This window comes from Triturus cristatus, chromosome 1_2 (assembly GCF_964204655.1).
Source record: "Triturus cristatus chromosome 1_2, aTriCri1.1, whole genome shotgun sequence".
Lineage (NCBI taxonomy): Eukaryota > Metazoa > Chordata > Amphibia > Caudata > Salamandridae > Triturus > Triturus cristatus.
Genome location: NC_140580.1, coordinates 562,120,614 through 562,146,997, shown reverse-complemented (window position 1 = coordinate 562,146,997; position 26,384 = coordinate 562,120,614). Strand labels below are relative to the sequence as shown.

Below are 26,384 nucleotides of genomic sequence, written 5' to 3'. Positions count from 1 at the left end.
GGGGCGGGTGGGAGGGAGAAGAAGAAACAGGGGCGGGCGGGTGGGAGGTAGAAGAAGAAACAGGGGCGAGCGGGTGGGAGGGAGAAGAAGTAACAGGTGCGGGTGGGTGCGAGGGAGAAGAAGAAACAGGGGTGGGGTGGGTGCGAGGGAGAAGAAGAAACAGGGGAGGGTGGAAGGGAGGGAGAAGAAGAAACAGGGGAGGGTGGGAGGGAGGTCGAAGAAGAAACAGGGGTGGGGTGGGAGGGAGAAGAAGAAAGAGGGGCGGGGTGGGAGGGAGAAGAAGAAAGAGGGGCGGGTGGGTGGGAGGGAGAAGAAGAAAGAGGGGCGGGTGGGTGGGAGGGAGAAGAAGAAAGAGGGGCGGGTGGGAGGGAGGGAGAAGAAGAAAGAGGGGCGGGTGGGTGGGAGGGAGAAGAAGAAAGAGGGGCGGGTGGGTGGGAGGGAGAAGAAGAAAGAGGGGCGGGTGGGTGGGAGGAAGAAGAAGAAAGAGGGGAGGGTGGGTGGGAGGGAGAAGAAGAAAGAGGGGCGGGTGGGTGGTCGGGAGAAGAAGAAAGAGGGGCGGGTGGGTGGGAGGGAGGGAGAAGAAGAAAGAAGGGCGGTGTGGGTGGGAGGGAGAAGAAGAAAGAGGGGCGGGGTGGGTGGGAGGGAGAAGAAGAAAGAGGGGCGGGGTGGGTGGGAGGGAGGGAGAAGAAGAAAGAGGGGCGGGGTGGGTGGGAGGGAGAAGAAGAAAGAGGGGTGGGTGGGAGGGAGAAGAAGAAAGTGGGGCGGGTGGGTGGGAGGGAGAAGAAGAAAGTGGGGCGGGTGGGTGGGAGGGAGAAGAAGAAACTGGGTGGGTGGGAGGGAGAAGAAGAAACTGGGTGGGTGGGAGGGAGAAGAAGAAACTGGGTGGGTGGGAGGGAGAAGAAGAAACTGGGTGGGTGGGAGGGAGAAGAAGAAACTGGGTGGGTGGGAGGGAGGAGAAGAAACTGGGTGGGTGGGAGGGAGGAGAAGAAACTGGGTGGGTGGGAGGGAGAAGAAGAAAGAGGGGCGGGTGGGAGGGAGGGAGAAGAAGAAAGAGGGGTGGGTGGGTGGGAGGGAGAAGAAGAAAGAGGGGCGGGTGGGTGGGAGGGAGAAGAAGAAAGAGGGGCGGGTGGGTGGGAGGAAGAAGAAGAAAGAGGGGCGGGTGGGTGGGAGGGAGAAGAAGAAAGAGGGGCGGGTGGGTGGGAGGGAGAAGAAGAAAGAGGGGCGGGTGGGAGGGAGGGAGAAGAAGAAAGAAGGGCGGTGTGGGTGGGAGGGAGAAGAAGAAAGAGGGGCGGGGTGGGTGGGAGGGAGAAGAAGAAAGAGGGGCGGGGTGGGTGGGAGGGAGAAGAAGAAAGAGGGGCGGGTGGGTGGGAGGGAGAAGAAGAAAGAGGGGCGGGGTGGGTGGGAGGGAGAAGAAGAAAGAGGGGCGGGGTGGGTGGGAGGGAGAAGAAGAAAGTGGGGCGGGTGGGTGGGAGGGAGAAGAAGAAAGTGGGGCGGGTGGGTGGGAGGGAGAAGAAGAAACTGGGTGGGTGGGAGGGAGAAGAAGAAACTGGGTGGGTGGGAGGGAGAAGAAGAAACTGGGTGGGTGGGAGGGAGGAGAAGAAACTGGGTGGGTGGGAGGGAGGAGAAGAAACTGGGTGGGTGGGAGGGAGAAGAAGAAACAGTGGTGGGTGGGTTTTAGGGAGAAGAAGAAAAAGGGACCTTTGGAAGAAGAAGAAACAGGGATGGGTGGGAGGGAGATGAAGAAATAGGGACGAGGGAGATGAAGAAATAGGGACGGGAGGGAGGGAGGGAGGAGAAGAAACAGGGGCGGGAGGGAGGGGAAGAAACAGAGGGGTTGGGAGCGAGAAAAAGAAACATGGGCGGGTGGGAGGGAGAAGAAGAAAAAGGGATGGCACTGGTGGAAGGGAGGAGAAGAAACAGGGACGGGCGGGTGGATGGGATGGAGAAGAAGAAACAGGGAGCTTAGGAATAAGAAGAAACAGGGATGGGTGGGAAGGAGATGAAGAAATAGGGACGAGGGAGATGAAGAAATAGGGATGGGGCAGGTGGGAGGGAGGAGAAGAAACAGGGGTGGGAGGGAGGAGAAGAAACAGGGGCGGGTGGGAGGGAGAAGAAGAAACAGAGGGGGTGGGAGTGAGAAGAAGAAACATGGGTGGGTGGGAGGGTCGAAGAAGAAACGGGCAGGCGGGAGGAAGAAGAAGAAACAGGGGCGGGTGGAGGATCGAAGAAGAAACAGGGGCTGGCAGAAGCGAGAAGAAACAGGGGTGGGCGGAAGGGAGAAGAAGAACCAGGGGCGGGCATGAGGGAGAAGAAGAAAGAGGGTGGGTGGAAGGGAGAGGAAGAAACAGGGGTGGGAGGGAGAAGAAGAAACAGGGGTGGGCCGGAATGAGAAGAAGAAACTCGGGCGGGAGAAGAAACAGGGCCGTTGGGAGGCAGAAGAAGAAACAAGGGTGGGTGGGAGGCAGAAGAAGAAACAAGGGTGGGTGGGAGGGAGAAGAAGAAACGGGGCGGGTGGGAGGGAGAAGAGCAACAGGGATGGAGCGGGTAGGATGAAGGGAGAAGAAGAAACAGGGATGGGGCAGGTGGAAGGGAGGGAGAAGAAGAAAAACAGGGGTGAGTGGAACGGAGAAGAAGAAACAGTGGCGGGTGGAAGGGAGAAGAAGAAACTGGGGGGGGCGGGAGGCAGAAGAAGAAAAAGGGGCGGGCGGGAGGCAGAAGAAGAAACAGGGGCGGGTGAGAGGGAGAAGAAACAGGTGCGGGCGGGAGGGAGAGGAAGAAACAGGGGTGGGCAGGAGGGAGAAGAAGAAACGGGGCGGGCGGGAACGAGAAGAAGAAAAAGGGGCGGGGGAGGCAGAAGAAGAAACAGGGGCGGTGGGAGGCAAAAGAAGAAACAGGGGCAGTGGGAGGCGAAAGAAGAAACAGGGGTGGGTGGGAGGCAGAAGAAAAAACGGGTGAGTGGGAGGGAGAAGAAGAAACGGGTGAGTGGGAGGGAGAAGAAGAAACGGGTGGGTGGGAGGGAGAAGAAGAAACGGGTGGGTGGGAGGGAGAAGAAGAAACGGGTGGGTGGGAGGGAGAAGAAGAAATGGGTGGGTGGAAGGAAGAAGAAGAAACGGGTGGGTGGGAGGGAGAAGAAGAAACAGGTGGGTGGGAGGGAGAAGAAGAAACGGGTGGGTGGGAGGGAGGTAAATACTGACTGGGCAGAACGTTAAGAAGCAACATGAGACGGTTTAAGAAGCAACACGGACGGGGTGGGGAGTTTGAGAAGCAACACAGATGCAACACAGCCGGGGCAGGTTGGAGGATTAAGAAGTAACACTGACAGGGAGACGTGTAAAAAGTAACACAGATGAGAGGGAAAGAAGCAAGAATCTAAAAACTAGGATCTTAATCACAGCACCAGCAGCGGAAAGACCTTATTCCATTTGAAATAATCAGGACTTGGTCTGTGCTCCTTCATAAAGAAGAGGAAATGAAGACAGCTTGCGCAGCACAATTAGAAGGCTGGACTAGACTGTTCCCAAGAGGAGCAGGGTCAAGACTGATTTCCATATTGCTTGGTCCAAACTTGAATGGCATGGTGAGCAAAAAAAATGATGGATTTAGGCCCAGACCTCTGTACTGGGAATGAATGTTTGATATTGTTCAGCATTCCGTCCATCAATTGTTCTTTTTGCATTTGTAGCCCTAAGTGCAACAGGAATGCCTAGATATAGGCCCTGTGCTCGCCATGCCACCGGAGTCAAGGTAGCCTGGCTGATGAGGGGTGATACCCGAAACCAATCCCAGGATGCTTGTTTCCAGTCCAGGGAGGACCGGGCCTGGCAGTTCGGGCTCAACTGTTCCCATGGGGTGCAGGGTCCAGACTGATTTGCATATGGCTGGTTCCAAACTGGAATGGCATGGTGAGCAAAACAATGATGAATTCAGGCCCAGATCTCTGTACTGGGGGTGAATGTTTGACACTGTTCAGCATTCCGTCTATAAATTGTTCTTTTTGTAATTAGAAGGCAGCAAATGAGAGTGACAATGAAATCCATAAATGGTAAGAAATGGGCAGACTTCAAGCCCCTTATTCAAAACAATATATCTTTCAAGCGAGAGTGCATGCTCACGCAGACGAGACAAAAAACGGGTGAATGTGTTGCACACAAGAGGACGATATGCTGCTCTCTATGTTTTAGCTTGAGTTACTCTTCGTACTATACTGACAAAAAGCTTTTAATTTGTAGTATTCTAGATTCTGCTGAAAATTATTAATTTCTCCTTCATGATCCACAGGTGTGATCTATAAGTCAAAGTGCGATTTAAGATAACAAAGGAAGTGGATATATATAAATCACTCTAAGATTCAATTCCGGTTAGTAGCCTATCCGAACAACCAAGCAGAGGTCAAATTCTTTTATCCATTAATGCACATAACAAATGTCAAAGATATTAACAAAAAATAAAATAAAAATACTAGAAGTCATATTACCATGAAGGCTCTTGTTAATTAGCTTATCAAGTTACTACTTGAAGTTCATGTGCCATACCAGTCTATTTAAATCATAAAATATTCATGGTAAGGATAGTGAAGGCTTTAAAAGTAACTATTGCAATCTTTAATTTGTGGAAGATGGGAAACACCTGCTATATTGACAAGTTCTACAGGCCCTTTGTAGCAAGAATGGCATCAAACATCTTATGGTAAAAGTACATTGTACCACTATCGAGGAGAAAATAGAAATGTCTAAAAAGTTGAAGTTCAGACAGCCTTTTATTTTATCTTTTTAACCACCAAATGTGTACAGTATAAATGTAATGCAGAACGCAGTCAAAAGAGAGACTTCAGTGCAAGCTTTCTACTTCATAACATAAAAACATATGTTGTCATGTTATTTAAAAATATTACTCATGACAATACTGATATTCAATAAAATGGTATAATTTCCTTTATTGAATATGTTTCCTACTGTATTAATCTTCAAATAACATGATAAGAAATTGTGAAGCATTATTTAGGCTCAGACCTCTTTACCCACTCCGCACTGCACTTGGCAGAAGTTCTATACTCAAAAGAATAAACTGGTTAATGGAACATGGAACAATTAAGTTTAAAACCCTAAGTCTGGTCCCCAATACACTATACAGAAACAGACTCTTGTATCTTAGAATTAGATTTCAAGTCTATGTGCCATCTACAGACCTCGGCTAGAAGGGTAATAATCCACTTTGTATTCCCAAAGTCAAAAAAGCTTGAGCAAAACGAAAGACATTTATTTGCATATCAAGTGGCTAAACTTTGGAATGGGCTCCTTGGCTGATCAAAAGGATACAATAATTCAAGTTTAGAAAGACATGTTAAGGCATCTCTTCGATAGATTAACATAAGTGTGTCAGAATTACAGTGCTTGAAGGCATTATTCAATTTACAGCACTTTATAAATGTTGAGTTAATGCAGCATCAATACGAGGAGATCAGAAAAAGCAACATGAACGAGGAACACACTTGGATAAATAGCTCAAATGTGGTGAGATCCAAGTGATAAAAAAAATGCTCCTGCCTGGAAATGAGATGTGTTCAGGTGGCATTAAGGGGCTCACTAGTGTTTCTCATTATTTGTAGTTTTGTTTCCAATATATCGTAATGTTGAAATATGTGTGACTGTGAATCAAAGATTTCATCTCCACATATTTCTTTTCACAACCCATTATTTAAAACAAAAGTTATTGTCAAGAAAAATACGTTGGAACTAAAACAATTGGTATTCTGTTTACCCTTTTCCCCCACTGATGTCATTTTCCTTCTGTAATATCACTTCACACTTAGGACCTGATTTAGATCTTGGCGGTACTACCGCCGTCCCGCTGCGGTTTAGATGTTGTGGCAAGAGACCGCAGCAGCGGCAGTCTTCTCTGCTGGCTGACAGTACTCTGTCGCCGTCATGCCGGCGGGATTGTGCCAAGCCGATTTAGATGTTCCTGTTGTGCTGGTAGTGTACTGGCGACAGAGTCCTGACCGAGTGAGGTACACGGAGGTGTGGAGACAGGCAAGTACTACTTATTTTCATCTCAATACACATATATGTTGTGGATCTGTCAAAAACGTATATGTAGGTAATGTGTACTGCCCATTTTTTTTTTTAACATATAGCATTGCGCACCAACAGCATACACACATTTTGAATGAACACCACCATGCACCACAAACGCCTAGCTTAGAATCCAGCGACAACGGGGTGGCTAAGCGTCGAGGTTAGGTAGCAGCACCACAAGAAGGTCCTGGATAATGGCGTTCATGACGGAATCAGTTGTGTTACCCCGAAAAAAGGTGGGTTTTAACCTCTTTTTCTTCCATTCTGCCAACTCGAGCTTGGAGGTTCCCCCCGCAGTTGCCTCGATGGAAAGGCACTTCATAATCTGGATGGCGGGAATCTTGGCAGGACTCCCTCCGACAGCAGCTTCTGCCTCTGACGGCGTAGGAGAAAGATTCTGGCGGAGGAGACGGTCTTGCATCCAGTGTTCAGCCAAGATCTAAATCGAGCGGGCAGACTGCCAATGCGGCAGGCAGGAAGACCGCCGAAAAAGCGACAGCGGCATCCGTCCAGCCAAGATCTAAATCAGGCCTGAAGTCACAGTTAGTCTTGAGATTTCATATTGGGGATGAAACATCAAAAATGATCGGAACACTGAAGCAGTGGAATATTGGAGAAGCAACTGCTTTACACACTCAGAACAATAACTGTCCGTTCTGCGTTATCACATGGTACACAGGGTGACAGGTAGCAAAAGAAAAACAACACAAGAAAAGCTCGGCTCTAGTATGGGGAAGAAAGCAGTCATTCAAAGATGGTGAGGTCTAGCAGATGTCCGGGTCCAACAGATGCAGAGAACACCACTGCACTCCATACCCATGCGCTGAAAGTGCTACCAGACACTGCAAATTGGAAGACCCTGAAGCTGGGATGAAGAAATGTAGGACTTCATCAGGGATTCTTTTGAATGAAACGAGAAGCTGTTGCCCGACAGAGCTCCGGAGCACCTCATGAGAACGGGAAGATGCAATGCACAATGACAGAGCGGATGGAGATGACCCGCTGAGAGCTGACAGAGGTCAGAAACACAAAGTGAACAGGAGAAGGAAAATCCCTACTGACAAGTGCAAACCACATCGAAGGTCCACATAAGGCGTGAGCACTAACTCACAAAAAACGAACTGCAGGCAAAGATTTTTTCCAGCGAGTTGTTTATAGAAAAAAATGTTCCGACCTGTGTGACCTTTCCAAACATCTAGTTCAGTTCGTTTTGATTGAGGGCTGTGCCTGCCCTCGCAGTTTCATGTGAATGTCCGAGCCTGCGGTTTGCCCGATTTTGCATATAGTTCACTCAGAGCGTGTGCAGTTATTTACCATTTTCTTGACTTCCACAATACGGAAACCTGGCTTGCTTGACACGGTGTCAACGTTTCCCAAGAGCTACTAATCTGTGGGAAGACTGGCGTGTAATGGAATAATTAATTACATTTTCAGTTTGGTTTTCCCTTTCGAATGGGGACTCATCTTTCATTAAGGGGAGAGTAAACCCATTACCCCGTGTCTGTCAGTGGCATGCCTAAGGAGGCCCGCACTCTTTTCTAATGCACATTTTGTCCCTTTGTTAATGAAGATTTCTGAAGGCCAGCGACATTGCAATTGAGGGCAGAGCGCCTCAGATCTTGATGTGACATACAGCATGGACAGTGCCTAATCCCTTAATCCCTTTCTCCCGGCCAGCTCCCGAAGAGTAATCCCATCAAAAATGACAATAGCCTCTGAAGCCTCCTCAAACAGCAGCCACAACAACCTAACTGATTTGTGAAAAGATGGCAAAGGAGGAGGGGAGGGACAGGCAACAGGGAGGTCATTCCGAAGAGCTTTTAACGTGACAGCCGTGTAAAAAAAAAAAGAGGGAGAGACAAAAAAAGACCATCTTCAATTTAATGAAACTCATGGGAACAGGACTGGCGGTGCGAGTCGCTTGTGGTGCGCATTCTTTGCAGGCAGCCCCCGTGGCTGAGTGACAGCGTCGCACTGGTTGGTGCTTCCACGGTGACGAGGCGTGCAGGTGTGATATGAAGCGGCCTCCTCCGCCCCGCCCTCCGGGGAGGCTGCCACTCATCGCGTTCATTCGAACAGGCAGCCTGGTGCCTCACTCCCAGGACTGTCAAGTCTGCTGTACCCACTTCGGCCGGACGTTTGAGTGTAGCGCTAGTGTGTCACCACCAGCAAAACTGCACGTGGATCCATTCGGAAGAACCAATTACCTATTTCTCCAGCTAAGAGCAACTAAGACTGTGCGGTTACTATTATAAACAACTCGGCCACCCAGAGTGCCTGTTTCGGTACACTCAACCACACACGCAGGAGATCGCTGGGAGATTCTGACATGTTCTATTTCACATTAACCAATACCAGCCATTGAGTACTACACCAGCCTTCACTAATCTAACACACATACACACAACAGGTCGACGAAAACCGAAGAAATGCGAGATCATGCAGACGACGGCGCCACACAAATGCTAAAACTACGCCTTTCAGGTGCTTTCAACATGGCATAGTCGGACTTTATCGTAGATTTATGCGGCAAAGCGGAGACATTATGCCACAACACAGACAACCAGTAAATGGTACACCCCCCAGCTTTAACAGGACTTTCAAGAAATACTCTGTGGAGTGGAGGTGAAGGAATACGCAATTTTTGAGTGCTTCACTAGCGGTTCATTCCGGAGATGAGAATATCAAAAGGAAACAAGCTCCACTCAAGTAACAGGGATAGTTGGGCTAGTGCGCTAACATTGTAGAGAACCAATATTAATCTCTTGCCCTTCATGAACATTAAGACTTGGAAATCTGAGGAATCAAGAAGTGTCAGCAATGAAGACACTATAAAATACACAGAATAGAAAAAAGCCAGTATGTAGTTGACATATTCTAGTAGACGATATACAATCCTCTGGTCCATGGGTATATTAACAAGAAATTTACTAATTAATACAACTGCTGTTTTTAGAGCAATAGCTGCTAATAACGTGCATATATATATATATTTATTAGCTTCATGAAAGCAGAACTAGCTAAGACTCACACACACCCAGGTTAGACGATAGAAAAAGAGGTGGAAGACCCAATTACAACCTGAGGAAATCTCTTCTACATCCCTCCCCCCAAATATTTCTCACAAGGTCTCAATGGCATTTTTAGTACTGCGGCAGAGAGTAAGGGGGCAATGAAAGTTCATAACAATCTGCTACTTTGGAATGGAATTCACTTGCACCGTAACAGACTGACGTGCCCATGTTTCATTTATCCACCTGAATATAATGACTGAGGGTTACAGTTTAAAGTCATTGGGAAGAGTTGTCGAGAAAATTCGAAAGGAGCTGACTTCAGTATGAGAAGAGAAAGAGTCTCACACAAGAGGTGTTAGTGTCACGTCAAGCGGCTAGTGCCTTGGCTGCTAAGCAAACAATTGGGTTGCAGTAACTATTCCGTAGCCTGAAAAAATACTCTACCTTATCATCAAGAGACTGACAACACAAATAGTGCACAAAGTATTACCCACTAGTTGGTTAGCTTCCCCAGAAAGGTGTAGGCACAAATTTCGATTACAAAATTAACCCTTCTCTTCATGTGTCATCCCACAGTATTTCCGGATGCTCACTCATGAGTAGCATTTGTACTGTTCTACTTGAGTAGGGGTGCAGTAGCTTGGTCCATGACATTAGTTTCAAGAGAGGGTATCCATTATCAGATTTTGAACGATTTACGAGAGAATTATGGCACATATTTGATCAAAAGAGGCAGCCCATGTGACAGACAACAAACTTCTGGATCTGAAACAATGAAATGGAAATGTAATGGCTTGTTTGGCACAATGAAATAAATTAAATGTAAAAATAGTGTGGCACATGGCAAAAAGAGAGATTTTCTACAGAGGATTGAGCGACAATTTCAAAGATGCCCAGTCCAGACTCCTAATAGACCCATAAACGTTTTGCCACTGATAGACCTGGTTTTAGAATTGACTACAGGCTGACAACACATGAGGGAAAGAAAATAATTTTATTTGTCCTAGTGTGCCCGGATTTGACAGAGTACGAACTGAAGTGACTAAGTCCCGGACAGAAATTAGAATGTAGAGCGGATGTAGATTGGGACAATTCATGGTCCACTGGAAAAAAAAGACTATGAAATTTGTGCTTGTACTGAGGAGGAGTGGGACACTTTGTGAAAGATGTATTGCATATGGCGATTAATCTCAAACATTTCTCAGCGAGTGACAGTTATAGTCAACTCACGGGGCACTGGAAGCTTCAGTGATGTTAAGTACACCAACAAGACACCTTCACGGTTTAAAATTGCGGTGTGGTTCCCATAATCACCAGAGAGTCCCTTTCTCCCTCTCTCCTCCCCCCTTCTTTTTATATGGTTGGCCCGCAAGTGACACACTTCGATTATACGTTTTGGGAAGGGATCCAGGTGGGCGGGACTTGACATACTAATAATTGATCATTTGTCCATGTTTATTATTGATACTTGATCCAACATGTTAATGTGTTAAGTGCAACAAATGATTATATGTACCACTATGCTCTGACATCATCATCCTCTAATATAGACTATGTCATTATGTAAAATTCAATAAAGTTCATGTTAAAAAAAGTACACCAAGAAGACCAGATGGCAAGCAATCAGGATAGAGAAGGCTGAAACAGTGAGAATGGTAGATGTCTCCAATCTTTCGTTTAGACCAATTATCAATCATAAAGAATCCGTGCAAATAGCACGTATTGATGGTCACAGAGAAATAATTAAATTCAATCCGATTGACACAGATATAAATGATGTTAGGATTGTCTTGGCTGACAGAGCATAATTCGTTTATAAATGAGGAGAAAATAACTGTGCAGTGACTTTGATTTATTCCTTAGTACATAGCTATCAATGCGAGGGAAAGGAACTGGAAGAACAAAAGATGGAACAAACTCACGCAGCACGGCATTCTAGATGAACTTTGTTGGCAACACTCTAGACTCTAGAAATACTATCTAAGTGTGAAAAAGTTTGGTAAATCTTCAGTTCAAGTGAAGCCGGAAAATTACCACCCACAATCCAGATGATTGTAAAATCAAGTTACAGCCATGGGCAGTTTAATCTAGGCTCTAACAGAGGCAGAGAACTGACATCTAAAAGAATACATCTAATATTATTGGCTACTGGAGACAGAAGACCATTCCAATCCCAGTCTCCTCTCTGCTATTTTTGTCCCCAAGAAAAGCAGACAATTGATAGTCAAATTCCTAAAAAGGGCCCTTACCACTGCACCAATTCTTGCTTTAGGCTGATCCAGCAAAATGTTTTTTGTGGAATTCAACACTTCATACAGTAGTCGGATGCCTTCATTTGACCTGGGGAGGTGCCAAGGAGGTGGATAGCTGGCTCCACTGCTGTGCATTCTACAATGAATGCCACGAGACAAAGCAGACAATGTGATTGTGCCCCGATGGTTACTACAAAGGCAAGATATGTTACCTTTCCACCTTTGTCTCAACACCACTTGTTTTGCTCCACAGTGCACAGTCAGAACTCAATGGAGGGTGCACTTGGGAAAAATCTTCTAAATTCTAGAAATAGGGAGCAGGACTGCCATATTATTTGTCTTTGCATTTTGCACCTTAACGATACTGCAGATCTACTTTTGATGTGTAGCGTTCAGGCAAAGTATGGTTTCTATCATTGGATGATCTACAGAAGGGCAAACAAGACCTGCAGAGGTGGCATGCTGGCTAGATTACTTCAGACGAGTAAGCGGACATAAAGATGGAGGGAGGTTTCAAATTAGTGTTCCACATTACACCGAGAGTAAGCGTCACAATAAACCAGAAACAGAACAGCTTTAATGTAAACCATCACTCTGCTTTCAGTGTTACTTACTGTCTGCTCTATTTCAGCAGCCTCTTCTCTTGGCATTCGATCTAGCAGGTCCTCGTAGTACTTCAGCCCAATGACCTGCTGGCTAGTTAGGGTGGCCTTTGAGCGAATGTCATCAAGACTCCGAAAGCCCTTGCAAAAAGAGAAGGAAATATAACCTACATTAAACAATATAACAATTTATAAATAAAACTCTTTAGTAAAAACATGTTATTGCTTTTTAAGGTTGCTACTGATAGAGCAAGTAGTACACAATTTTGTATACCTCCCCGCGTTTGCATGTTTATTAACCAACATAATTAACATTCGAATTACACGTGGGATTTGCATGGCTAAAATAACCTTTATGACTAAAATCTGTACGCATATTAACAGTAGTATCCCTGGTAATTAGAATATTGCATGATATGTGTTGCTTTTGTAATGTTGCCCAAGAGGAGGACCGAAAAGGTGAATATAATGGCTTTAAATGTTGCTATACACTAGATAAATACAAGCACATAAAGGGATAAGTAAGGGGTTAACATTAGATTCATTATTTCTATGTATTAATTACACTTTGTTTTTGTTTCGCATAAATTAGCACTTGGGCTTGAAACCAAGTTGGCCGCCGACACCACACGACGAAGTGGCCACTGTCCCACGAGGTGCGGAGTGAGATGCGCAAGCGCAAGAATTCTCCTAAACCTCGTCATGACCTTTGGTTCGAGATGTACCCGAGCAAGGACAGAGTGGGCTACCAGACAAGCGTAGAGAACAATCAACCTTACAATAAATCCGGAAAAAGCTGACTTTGGACAATCTCATGACATCACCCCTCGAACTGTACTGAAAACTAAAATTTGACATTGGACGATCTCAACCAGCCAATCACGACTGTCCAAAATTATTATATTGATCTTCTGTACTACATTTCATTATAAAAGAACTAGTAGAATAGAGAGGGACATCTCCATCTTTTCGATATTCTGATGCTTTGGCTGATACTGGCTTTGACGTTCGGGCTGAAGTTTGGGACTTTAACCTGCCGAGCTAAGAACTATTGAGTTTTGGCTTGCTTTCGGACGATCTATGACAAAATTATGCAGAGCCAATGAATTAGAGGACTCCAAATAGCCAGATTAGGTAAATATGATGTTCTGCAATTTACTTAAATACTGATATGAACTTTCTAAACTTTGACGAGACAAAATGCAAATTTAAATTCATTATGAAATATTAGATAAACAAATTTTGATTAACAAAAATTCATGAGTCATGAGTATCATTTAAGAGATAAATTCTGAAGTCTTAAAATGTGTTTTAGCTGGTTCTAAATCACCATCAACCAATCCAACTAATTTGGTCCATTGACCGAAGTGGGAGGAGTGCCTTGATGTTTTGGGATTAAGGATCTATAGGCGAGAGGGTGTTAATATATATTTTGTAAATGAATTTTTCCTTCCCTATAGGTTATAAGGTGTTTCCCTCACATGTCCGGAGCTTGAACCACTCATCCCTCCTGCGTGCGGACTCTTGAATAGGTTGTGTGAGTGTTGGTGTTATGGGCCCCACCAATGGATGCATGTATGAATGAGAGTGTGTGACGACGTGTCTGCGACGCAGGGAGAATACCGGTATAAGTTGTTCCCCGTTTTTCCCGGTCTTCCGCTCCAGCAGTTTTTCTGGTAGCAGGATGATGGTTATTATTGTATTGGTTTGGTGATTATTGCTTGTAAATTGCTTATTGATTGTGGGAAAGTATTGGTTTATGTATTAACACTCTGTTGAGTTGCGTTGAGTTCTATGTTGTTTGACGGCTTCTGGGATGTAGGAAGTCGGAAGTTTGTGACGGTTCCGTAGTAAAGCAGAGGTAAGCGTGGCTCTCGGGAAAGACGGAATAGTTGTTGCCCTGCAGGTACACGGGGAAAACGTGTGACGATTGGAGTTTCACGACGCATTGTCTGGGTTCGATTCAGTAACTTCGTCGTGTGTTGCCATTAGGGATATTTTCTGTATGAGAGAAATGCATGGTAGCGAAGTTCACCTGTGAAATTTTGGTCTTAGGTACCAGGAGTCCAAAAGACACTCTGATTACGCTTATCACTGGAAAGGTAAAAGGTGTTTCCTAAGCTTCCTAGAAGGATAAAGTAGAGGGAAGTGCTACTTTGTTAACGAATGTTATAATTCTGTAGTAGGACAGACTGTTCGCTGTTCTCGGGAAAGACAGAATTCTGTATGAATGAACTACATTTTTCGTATGAAAGTGTGTGAATGAAATAGCATTCAGGTTAATTGTGAAACTCTGGTTTTATTTCTCGGGAGCATTGGGTCTCCAACTAGGTGTCTTAATTGTGGAGAAACGGTTAGCTGATGCTTGTTAGAAGGGTAAGGTAGAGGGATGTGCTACTTTATCAACGGAAGTAACAATTCCGTAGTAGGGCAGAGGTAAGTGCTGCTCTCGGGAAAGACGGAATTCTTGTAAAGAAAGGTCATTAACTATTCTTGGTTAGCGAAACAGATAATGGTGGCGTATTTATGTCGTTACTAACAGATTTGTAAGTTTAAAGAACGTAAAAAAGCTCCCCGAGAAATTTTTGTAAAGGAGGGGTTAGCAGGAGCAGCGAGAAAAGCTGAAGTCAGAAAGACCGTGCTGGGATTGGCTAGTCAGTAAGAAACATAGACGCTCCTGATTGGTGCGTTAGTGTATGCCGCGCTGAGAGTGGAGAATTACAGGGTGACGTAGACGTTCCTGATTGGTGCGTTAGTTTGAGTCGCATTGGGATTGGAGAATTACAGAAGTGACATAAACGCTCCGGATTGGTGCGTTAGTGTGAATCGCGCTACGATTCGTTAAAAACAACAGAATAGTCGTAGGGAAAGTCTAGCGATACACGGAAGACAAAATGATGTATTACGATCCACCAGAGAAAGAGAAAAAGACCTGGTTTGGAAAGATCAAGAGTTTATTTAAAAAGGACAAACCGATTAAGACTAGAGAGGGACAGTTGCTTCCTCCACCGAAATCGCCCACATCCTTTATGGTTGCAAAATACGGATAGAATACAAGGGGGGGCGCTAGGTGGCGCACAGCGGAATGGCTGCCTTTGGGTGAAGCTCCCGCAGCCCGGCGACGAAATCCTCCATAATCCTGCCTGAAAGTCGTCTTTTGCTGCCTGCACGGACCTGCGTGGACGGCCCGACATCCCTGCTGCAGCCTGAGCACTCTTTCATCCTTCGTGGCCCGGTGATATCGGCCTGGGGAGCCGCTGCGGACCGCGCCGGCTGTGGCGGACGTCCCACTGGAGCCGAGACCGGGGAGCTGCCGCAACGAGAGGCCGGTGCCTCCCACGTGGACGTTAGGCCCCACCTCCGGATCCGGAGCCGCGGGCGGCGGCCCTACGGCGCGACTGCGGGGATCGAAGTGCGCCAAACTGGACACCCCCGACCGGAGACGAGAGGACGGTCTAGGTGGTGGCGGGGGGCCCGACGGGCGCTAGCACTGGTGACGGGTGTGCCCGGCTGATGTCGCGGCCGCGGCGGCCGCCTGTCCTGCCCTCCATTGATCCTTGCTGCGGTGCGGTGCTGCCTCGCTCGCCTCGACGTGTGGGGGTCTCTCGCCCCCCCCCGCTGATGCCTGGCTGCCTGCCCACTGGGTGTGATTGACCGACCGGCGGACCGACGGAGGTACGGGGCCCGGAGGGACTGCCTGCCTGGTGTACTACTCGCTGGCCCTCCTGCGCCGGTGCCTGTTTTGTGGAGCCCGCGCTGGGGAGTGGCGGGTCTGCGAGGGGGGCCATTGGACTGGAGGCGCCGGACAAAGGTGCATGCCTTCTCCCCCTGACTGGCGAGTTGCGGTTGCGGTGCCTACCTGTGGGGCTCGCCCCGGCTCCTTCCACCCCCCGCCCGCCTGGCTCTCATTTACTGGCGCGGCGGTCACCCCGGACGCACAGGTGAGGAGCTGACTGCTGAGGAGATGAGGGGTCTGCTTGGGTGATCGCGATCGGTCTCCGAAGCGGAGGTTGGTCCCCAGCGGGGTCCCCCATGGCAGGTGGAGGGGGTCGAATTGTGGGATTGTGGATGATCCTGTGACCCGCTGCACGGTCTGAAGGTTTCCCCCCTCCCCTGCACTGCCACATTCCCCCCTTTTGCTTCTTGCCCTCGTGGCCTGCCTGCGGCCCGGCTCGCCCGGACGCGCCCTCGATCCTGCTGTGGGCAGCTTGGCAGCGCCGCCATGGGGAAGCCGGACAGTCGTCAGCCTCGCCTCACTTTCGAGTCCAAGAAGCCGACCAGGTCGCAGCCGGAGCCCGCTGCGGGGGGGTCGACGTCGGTGGAGCCCTCACCGGGGGAGGATGTCAAGTCCATACTGCTGGATATGCGGCAAAGTCTAGCGACCATAGTGGACAAAATGGACTCCATGCAGTCCCGCATGGACTCGATTGTGCATAAGGTTGACAGCCATGGCGAACGCCTCACAGAGACGGAGAGGCGTATCTCGGACACCGAAGATCGCACATCGGAACTGTCTGCCACTGTGGCGCGCATGGACAAAGTCCTACACGTAATAGCAGCCAAAAATGAGGACTTGGAAGCGCGCAGTCGGAGGAACAATATTCGTTTAATTGGCATTCCAGAATCAACCCACACGGGCAAGATGGAGGACTATGTGGAGGGGCTCCTGCGAGAGGTGGTGGGCACGGACTCCCTATCACCCCAGTTCATCGTCGAAAGGGCGCATAGATCTCTGGCCCTGAAACCGCCGCCGGGGGCTCCCCCCCGCCCTATTATCGCACGCTTGCTGAACTTCCGTGACCGAGATGTCGCGCTTCGGACGGCGAGGGAGAAGAAGACCCTATCCTACGGCGGCACAGCCTTCACCATATTCCCAGACTTCACCCCGGTAGTTCAGGAGGAGCGGAAGAAATTCGTCCAGGTCAAGCACAAACTGCGAGCTGCACAAATTGACTATGCGCTTCTTTACCCGGCCCGCTTGCGCATCACTCATCAAGGGAAACAAATCTTTTGCACTAAACCCCAACAGGCGGAGGAGTTCTTGAAGCGAATCAAGAAACGTGACCTGGACTGCTCCTCTTCGCCGGCATCAGGATGATGGTGCTGGATCGTGGTCCTGTAGCCACTGTGACTGTTGCTTGTCGGCTGGTAAGGTGTTGCACGTGTCTGCCATGGTGAGACTTGATATGGGGACCCATGGACCTAGTTGTGTTAACTGTGAGGGGATGTTATCGGAGTTCAGCACTTCTTTAGCTTGTACCAGACTCTCAGGACTCTTTCGTTTCGCTGGGCGCCCTTTGTCCGTGGAGAGGGCTCGGCCCCTGGCTGGGCGCACTCTTCTAGATCAAGGGGTTACTGTGTTTTCACCTAGACTGTCCTCCCAAGGGTATTACCCACTTGACTTTAAGTTTACATGTTGCTCCCATATGGCACTTGCTATAGGGGAGGGTTGCTTCGGGGTGGGGGGGTGGGGGACTGTCCAGATAGCATGTTTGGGATGCTGCTGTGGGTGGGGGGTGGGGGGGGGAGTTGGGGATTTGATAAGTATGCTAGTCTTGGATGGTATGTGGCGCTGTTGGCATTGTCTTCTTCACATTGTTCGGGGGGCGGTGGTTGCATTGTGTTGCTATTTTTGAGTCTTCTCTTTTTCCATGAGCGATCCGCAGATACGTAGGGACTTTACTGGGCAGCTTAATTTTTTGACCTGGAATGTGAGGGGCTTGGGAGACCATAGAAAGCGTAGACACGTCCTGGCATACCTGGATAGGCATCACATAGTGGTAGCCTTCCTTCAGGAGACGCACCTGGACCCCTCCCGGCCTGTGTTGTTTGCGTCACGTTGGGCTGTGCACCGTACTTTCTCCTCTTACTCCACCTACTCGCGTGGGGTGGCCATCCTCATTAGGAAGCATACCCCTTTTGTGCACATGGGCGAACGGACGGACCGAGAGGGCAGGTATTGTGTTGTTTGGGGACGCATGGGCGTGGACACGCTCACTCTAGCGTGCTATTATGGTCCCAACACAGATGATCCGTCTTGCCTCCAGGCGCTCTGGGGGGAGATTTTACGCATCGGTTCCACTTACCTAGTGTGGGGAGGTGACTTTAACATTGCTGTTGACCCCGAGAGGGATAGGGCGAACCCCGGCCCACACCACTACTCCCGCTCGCAGGCATATGTGCATGACCTCCTTACTGAGCGTCATTTGCTGGACACGTGGCGCTCTAGGAACCCGGCGACACGGGAGGGCACGCACTGGACTGCCGCGCATTCCACGTGGGCGAGGCTGGACTACATCCTAGTTTCCCCGGGACTTGCTCCCATGATAGGCTGGGTAAAACATCTTGCTCGCACATACTCCGATCATGCCCCTGTCCTGCTGAGCGTCGAATTGACTGACCTCGCTGGCTCTCCGATGTCATGGAGACTGCAGCCCACTGCCCTGCTAGACGACGTCTTCCGGTCCGAAATTGCACAGGAAATTGAGATCTTCTTCCAGCGCAACGGCGGCACGGTGGATAGTGTTGCGGTGGTGTGGGAGGCTTTTAAAGTCACAATTAGAGGACTGTGCATCTCGAAAGGGGTGGGAGTCCTCAGGGTTCTGCGTAGCGACCTCCGTAAGCTTGAGACTGACCTTAAGGACTTGGAGACCGCCCCCACGTTTCACACTGATGCTGGGGCGCAGGCCCGGTTCCGCGAACTATTGTCCGACTATAAAGAAACTGCGGACAGAGAGGTTCGGTTCAGGGGGAAATACTTTCATGCTCGCAGGTACGGGGAGGGAGAGCGGCCGGGTAAATTCCTGGCTTGGGCAATCCGGCCGCCTCGTTTTAACAACCAAGTCCTCGAGATCCAGGGTAGCTCGGGGGAGCTCCACAGGGACACCCGGTCTATCATGCAAGCATTCGTTGCTCATTATACTGAACTATACTCCTCCGTTCACACTGAACGGCCGGAGCTAGGTCAATATTTGGGGGAGATCACACTGGGATGGCTCTCTGACACACAAAGGAAGTTCCTCATGGCACCGCTTGGGATTGACGAAATTCGCGAGGCCATCATGCAAATGGCCTCGGGGAAGGCCCCGGGGCTCGATGGGCTCCCGATCGAGTTTTATAAATCATACATAGATATCCTTGCCCCGATTTTGAAGGTGGTGTTTGAGGAAGCCCACACGCTGGGGAAACTTCCCCCTACCATGAGAGAGGCCTTAATTACCTCCCTCTTGAAGCCGGGCAAACCGGCGACCTCCCCTGACTCCTATCGGCCTCTGTCCCTCCTTAACTGTGATGCAAAGATCCTTTCTAAAACTCTGGCTAACCGGTTGACGCTCCTCATGGAGGGACTGGTACTCCCGGATCAGTCGGGCTTTATACCAGGTAGGGCAACGTCGCACAATTTGCGCACGCTATTTGCAACTTTACAGAATGTGGCCCCCAGCCTCCAGATGGTGGCAGTTTTTTTGGACGCGACGAAAGCGTTCGACTCCCTAGAGTGGGATTACCTGGTAGCGGTGCTGACTAGTATGGGCTTTCCCCTGGTTTTCCTGGGCTGGATAGCTATCCTTTATGGTGGCCCTTGTGCCAGGGTCTTAATCAATGGTAGGACATCGGAGCCCTTCGGAATCGCCCGTGGGACCAGGCAGGGGTGCCCTTTATCTCCTCTCTTATTTGCACTGGCGCTGGAGCCCCTCGCCTCGCGGTTGCGACAACGTCATCAACACAGGGCACTGTTCTGCGAGCAGCGACAGCTACTGCTGTCGCTTTATGCAGATGACATTACTTTGTATGTGCGCGACCCCCAAAATAACCTGAACCCGATACTCCGGGAATTCATAACGTACGGTGAGATGTCGGGCGTACGAATCAATTGGTCAAAGTCTCAGATCCTCCATCTGACGGATGGATGTCGGACGTTCTCACTTGACTATCCCATAGAATTGTGTGAGTCTGACGTAAAATATCTCGGCATTAAGATTTCTCGTGACAGGGAGGAACTAATGCGATCCAATTACGGTACGGCGTTGACGCACGTCTCCTCCTGTGTGGACCGTTGGATTACACTCCCCCTCTCGATGGCAGGACGTGCCGCCTTGATTAAGATGGTAGTGCTCCCCCGACTTTTATATTTGTTTATGAACATCCCCTTCCCCCCGGGCCGGCACTTTTTCACTCGTTTGCGTTCGGAATTGACTCGGCTGGTGTGGGGTGGGAAGAGACCTAGGCTGAAGTGGGCCGTGATGACTTCTCCATACTCGCGGGGTGGTTTGGAAATACCGGACCTGGAGTTATATTATTATTGCGCTCAAGCGCACTATGCGTTTTATTGGTTTCACCCCGTTGCATTTATGCCCCAACTCGCCGCGGAGGACTGGCTGGCGGCTCCTCTGCCCCTGCGTGGCCTACTGCATAGTACACTTCCTCATAATACCACGAATTATAACGCCTTGCAGGGTACAGTGAGGGCGTGGCTGGAGATATCTAAGCGAGTGGCGAGCTCATTCCTGTACTCGCCCCTTCTCCCCATTGCCTACCATCCGCAGCTGCCCCTTCTACAAGAGAGACTGTTCCAGGATTTGATTCGCAAATTGGGGATTCAGAGGTGGGGAGATCTATTCTCTGCTGGGCGCTTCCGCGACCGGGAACATTTTTTCGACGGATACACACCTACCCCTCTGGAGCTTTTCATTTACATTAGACTGAGGCATGGAATGCGGTCTATATTGCAGACTTTTCCGGCCGAGCCCGAAATCACTGGTCCACTGCATAGAGTCCTACAAGCATCCTCGCCCTCCCACTTGGTCTCCATACTGTATCATACAGTTCGCTCTGACACTGCACTCGACACTTCACGGGCCCGTGGGGAATGGGAGTTGGGGCTGGAGCTGGGGGATGACAGGTGGTCATATTGTTGCATACAGACAGAACAGATTTCTGCGAGCAGTAGACACCGTGTCATTCACTTTAAATTCCTGAATCGCCTGTACTGCACACCGGTCACCAAGTACAAATTTCAGCTGCAGAACTCGGATACCTGCGAGAGGTGTCATGCTCCTCATGCAGACTTTCTACACCTGTCCTGGGACTGCCCTGCTATTCAGACCTATTGGACCCAAGTGTACTCCGCCGTTTCGCGGATGGTAGACCTGCCCCTTGTGCCCGAGCCGGTACAGGCGCTATTGGGATATACCAAACATATTACGCGAGCGAGTCGCAAATTTGTCACAACGGCGTTGCTGTTGGCGAAACGGCGTATAGCTTGCCGGTGGGGTCGGGGGAGGGCCCCGAAATTTAAGGAATGGCTTAAAGACCTTGTCTACTGCCAAGAGCAGATACTGACATACTCCGACCTGCTCCCTGTACGATCCCGCCCTGCTGATGTTTGGGGGCCATTACAGTGTTACCTACTGCAATACCCGGGAGCCCTGACGGGGGACGCTCCCCCTCTGGCCAGTGATGCCTCTGCTCCTGGTGCTCTTGACGCACATCCTGTGCTGGGTGACGGATGAACTGTTGCAGAACTGCGGGGGTGGGGGTTGTGTTCTCATGTCCCCTGGCTTCCCCTTTTCCCTGGGCAGCCACTCTGATCCCTCTTCCGCGATCCCCACGCCATGTTGCCTGGTTTGCATACCTGTTCCTCGTGGTGCATGGGTAGTGGTCACGCCTTGGGTGAGGTATACTGCATAGGGGACTTCCATCTGCGGGACCCCACGCTTTCATTGAACACTTAACTTGTGTATTACCCTACTGCTAGCTGTTACTGCCCCATGTCCCTGGGCTAAGACTCATGCCATTCTTATGTATTGCTGTTCACATGCAACCTGGAAACGCAATGGATGTTCTGCTGTGTTGATTTATGACTTGAAATGCCACTGAACATCGCTTATGGTTATTGTATGACTGTAATGTTTTGGTATAAAATTCAATAAACAAAGGTTAAAAAAAAAAAAAAAGTATTTCAAAAGAAGAATAACAATTTCTAAAAAATAACGTCTGTAAACCTTGTTGCAAAAGAACATTTTCCAAAATAATATCTGTCAAAGAAGTCAACAATTGTTTATTTTACCTTTCCTTACGGCCAAATGATAAGTTTAAAATCCCTTTTGAGAGAAATATCCAATTTTAATCCTTTGAAATGTTAATAATGCTTTCTTCCAATGATGATGTTAGTATTTAAAATTTGGGTTTCAGAAAAATTAGGTAACAATTGGGTAAATCATAAGGCAAACGTTGCTTGAAAATCAATTGAGAATCATTACACAGTGTCCATCCTTTTTCACATTTAAGATAAACTGTGTAATGACCAGAAGTTATAGAAGGTCCATCATGGAAAATTATTGCAACTGCAACAAAAGTTTTTCCAGATATTGATAATTGTTGTCCTGTAAACTTCTTTATTAAAGTGTCCAGTTTTGTTCCAAAAAAAAAAAAAAAAAAATACGGATAGAATACAAAAAGAGGGACAAAAGAGGCCTTTTCCATTCCCAAAGGAATGGGAGGTCCAGTAGGAACAGGGGCCCCTAGTACAACAATAACAAAAGGTGTTCCTATAGTTCCTCAGAAATAGAGTAGAGTCCACAAGAAGGCTAGAAGAAACTAGATGCACCATGTAGATCTGGTTGGAAATCCATATGTCGGATTTAAATGCCCTCACACACCCTTGCAGGTGTCATGCTTCATCATTTGGGCTGCTCCTCGTCGGGCCGGCGGTGCAATGCCCGACGGGCTCCCTAAGAAGGGGCACTTTAACGGAGATCTTTTATCCAACTGCCGTATTGGTGAAGTGCGGGTGTGGGGCCTGGTTAATGTAGATATATGAAAGTGTGGTTAAAATAAGGTCAGGAGTGCCTGGTGAGAATGAATTTTATTCAGATGGCCTCCTACCCTCAATTAAAAATGTGTAGACATGGCACTTATTTGAGTATAATGTCTCTTATTAAGGTGACATGTGATTATAAGGAGTCGGTCAACATGTTTCTCGCCTTGAGTAACTATACTCGCGATTCGTCAGGACCTTTTAGAAAAACTATCTACATTTAACAACCTAATCAAGTTGAGGTTATTAACAACCTGACTGTTGTGTTCAAACTCAATACCTGTTATATGTCAGGAACAACCTGAAAAGAAGAAGAGGTATGGTCAAACATATACATAGGTGCTTTTCAAACAACTAATTAGACAGCCTTCAGTGTGACTCACACTCTGTGACTTAATTAGAACGTGATGCGGTGTCGCAGCATCAATCAAGATTTATAAAACAAGGTAGTGGTGGATCCCACGGTGAGCTAAAGTGACTACTCACCAGTGTGGAACATCTATTAAAAACAGCAGAAATCCATACATATATGACTCACCCTAATCAGTCATTGTCCTGGCATCAACAGTACTCGGTGGACTGTACAGGAGTGTATATTCCTCAATGTTTAGGACTGAATCAGACGAGATTTACATCAATCAGGAGATCTAATCTGGTGGTTTTTGTTTAAAGCAATAAAGGATTAAGTAAACAAAAATCGTATCTAAGCTCAAAAGTCTCGTATTCAACATAATGATTATCATTCCCCTCGCTATCTAATGAGGCTTGAGGTAGTCTTATGACCGATTAGAGACGTGAGCTATTCTTTTGCCAAGTAATATTAAGATTGTCACTGATTCAAAGCATCTATTGGCCGCTTGACCTCGACCAGACTAATCATATGTACGTTTTTATGCTCCATAGAAACGTATCTTGTAGTCAGGGCAGGCAGGATAGTGATTTTATATAGTATGCATGTAGTATGGTAACGAACTTGGTTTAGAAAAATTATCCCGTTCGGTCTAGTATATTATCACCAATATGAATTGTATGCTAGTTAGAACTTAATATGGGTTGTCAAACATTCAGCGTTTAGTCGATAGCCCAAGGTAGAGTCTATAGGTGGTCGCCTCCTACTATGTTGTCGATGGGTTTATTCGGACTGACACTATTATGCATTGTGTTATTCTCAATGTTAATCATGACTGCTGTGTTTAGTCAATCTCTCCTCAAACGTATTAAAGCATTATGTTGGTCGTGTCTAACACGTGTTGTGAAAAGAGTGGAGTATTAAAACTGTTTGTTACTCACATTCCTCCTTCTCACGTAGTGCGCTCTGACCTACCCTTTCCACCGAGTCCGGGAGGTGGCGTGGTGGAGAGAGGCATAGGACTTATGCGCGGGGTTGTGTCATGTGACTACCAGTGGAGTTTCGTGGCTATACCCATTGCTAGAGAGGAGTTTCTATGGCAGACATTTTGAAGTAGGACTCATGGTAACTGTTTCCATAAAAATGTTTAGAGGAATGGCATCAGACTGTGAAGAGAAACTCTAAATAACAGTGCGCCACAATGGACTCGAGGAGTATTATGCGCATGTAAATCAAGTAGGTTCGGGAATTCTCACGAAAACATAGCCATAGGGAATGTTTAAGGATACATTGTTTTCCTCCCGGAGTATGGCAGACATATTGGAGTGGAGTGTGCAACGTGTTAGTTCACGTAATATAGGGGGATTCGTCAATGAATAAAGACCGATGTCATGTTAATATGATGGTGAAATCGCATCATAAAAATACCGTTAATTTCCATTTAGTTCGTCCACATGAAAGTAGATGATTTGAGTGTTGTAAACAAATCACCATGCATAGTGTGGGAGAAAAAAATGGAAAAAACATTAATGTCTATTGGTAAAGGGTTTAAAACAGCCTAACCAATTCAGTACAATGTGATCAGTAACAAATGGTGTTCGTACAATGGTCAGATTAGACCTTGATTGCGCCCCAGGGGATGTCATCGTTAAGACCATTGGTATCAGTGGACAAGCGATGTATCCACCGCTGTTCTTTCGCAAAGAGACTTTGTTTAGTTATATTTGGATTTGCTTCCAAAATCAACCATTTAACTGAGTCTGGTGAGTGTTTACGTTCAAGGAAATGGGTACTTATTTTGGTGTTATTCTTCAGGCAGCGGAAATTACTGCGGTGTTCCGTAATGCGTAGTTTAATAGGGCGAGTTGTCATCCCTATGTAGTAGAGATTGCAGGGGCAAATTAGGAGGTAGATGCAATTCGCAGTATTGCAGTTGGTATGTGCTCTCATTTCCCAAGTGAAGGTGTTGTTAAGAGTTATAGTCTTGTGTGTAGATGTTAAGGCGCATGCACTGCATCCTCCACACGGGTAGTGCCCTTTGACTTTTGGGAGGTGCCACAATGTTTGCTGTAAAGTTTTTGTTTTGGGTTTTGGTCTAGTTTTGATGAGCATATCTTTGATGTTTCTCGAGCGTCTGTATGCAAATCGTGGTGGATCAATATTCATAGAGCCTGTATTGAGTATGTTCCAATGTTTTTTCAACACCTTGGTCAACTGGTTGGATGCTGGTGTGAATGTAGTAATGCACGTCAGTACCACTGGTTTGTTTTTAGTTGTATGTTCCAACAGGCCCTCTCTGTGATTGTTCCGTGCCCGTTTTTTCGACAGTGCAATACACCTCTGAGGGTATGCTCTTTCAGTCAAGTTCTGTTCAAGAATGGCTGCCTCACTTTTGTATTCATCAAGTGTACTACAGTTTCTCCTAACTCTCAGAAATTGTCCGAAGGGCAGGTTTGCCTAGAGAGATTTTGGGTGGTGACTATTGAAGTGGAGTAAACTGTTACGGTCAGTAGGTTTCCTGAACATGGTGGTAGTGAGGTTTCCCTGTGTGATTTGAATCGTCAGATCCAGGAACGCTATCTGTGAAGGGGATGCCGTAATGGTGAAATTAAGGTAGGGGTTAAGGTTATTAATCCATCCAAAAAAGTCACCGTAACTGTCTTGATCTCCTGTCCAGAAAATCAGGATATCGTCAATGAAACGTTTCCATAGAAGGATGTGGTTCTGATAGGGGTTAGTTCCATTGAGGATATGTGTTTCCTCAAATTGCTGCCATACAGAGGCAGGCCAGACTGGGAGCGAAGGTACTCCCCATGGAAGTACCTTGCGTCTGATGGTACAGTTGGCCCTTGAATTCAAAAAAGTTCTCAGTCAATGCCAGTGTGGTGCATTCCATAATGAATGATGGTGGGGTGGGTGACACCTCGAGGGATGAGTTCAATACTTCCTCGATCACATCTAGAGTAGCCCTCTGTGGGATGTTAGTGTAGAGGGCTACAACATCTACAGTGATGAGGAAGTTGATGGTATTAGTGTTCTGAAACTGATCCAGTAAACGTAGTACATCTGTGGTGTCTTGGATATAGGATGGTATCAGTTTTACTAGGGGTTGGAGGAAATGATCACAAAATTGTGATAAAGGTTCAAGAATTGAGTCTATCCCTGATACTATCGGGCGGCCTGGAGTTGGTGTGGTACCTTTGTGGATCTTTGGTAAGATATAGAAGTAGGGGGTCCTGGGTTCTTTCTTTATAAGAAAGCAGGCTTCCCTCTTACT

At 47.7% G+C, this 26,384-nt stretch overlaps 1 protein-coding gene across 3 annotated transcripts in view; it reads right to left on the bottom strand.

Annotated features, from left to right (window-relative positions):
• POLL (DNA polymerase lambda) overlaps nucleotides 1–26,384 on the bottom strand; it is a 235,845-nt gene that overhangs the window by 30,874 nt on the left and 178,587 nt on the right. For all 3 annotated transcript variants that reach the window (XM_085606462.1, XM_085606459.1, XM_085606461.1), the window contains exon 7: nucleotides 11,955–12,083. In XM_085606462.1, the coding sequence (XP_085462588.1) occupies nucleotides 11,955–12,083 (129 nt within the window). The remainder of the gene's footprint in view (nucleotides 1–11,954; nucleotides 12,084–26,384) is intronic.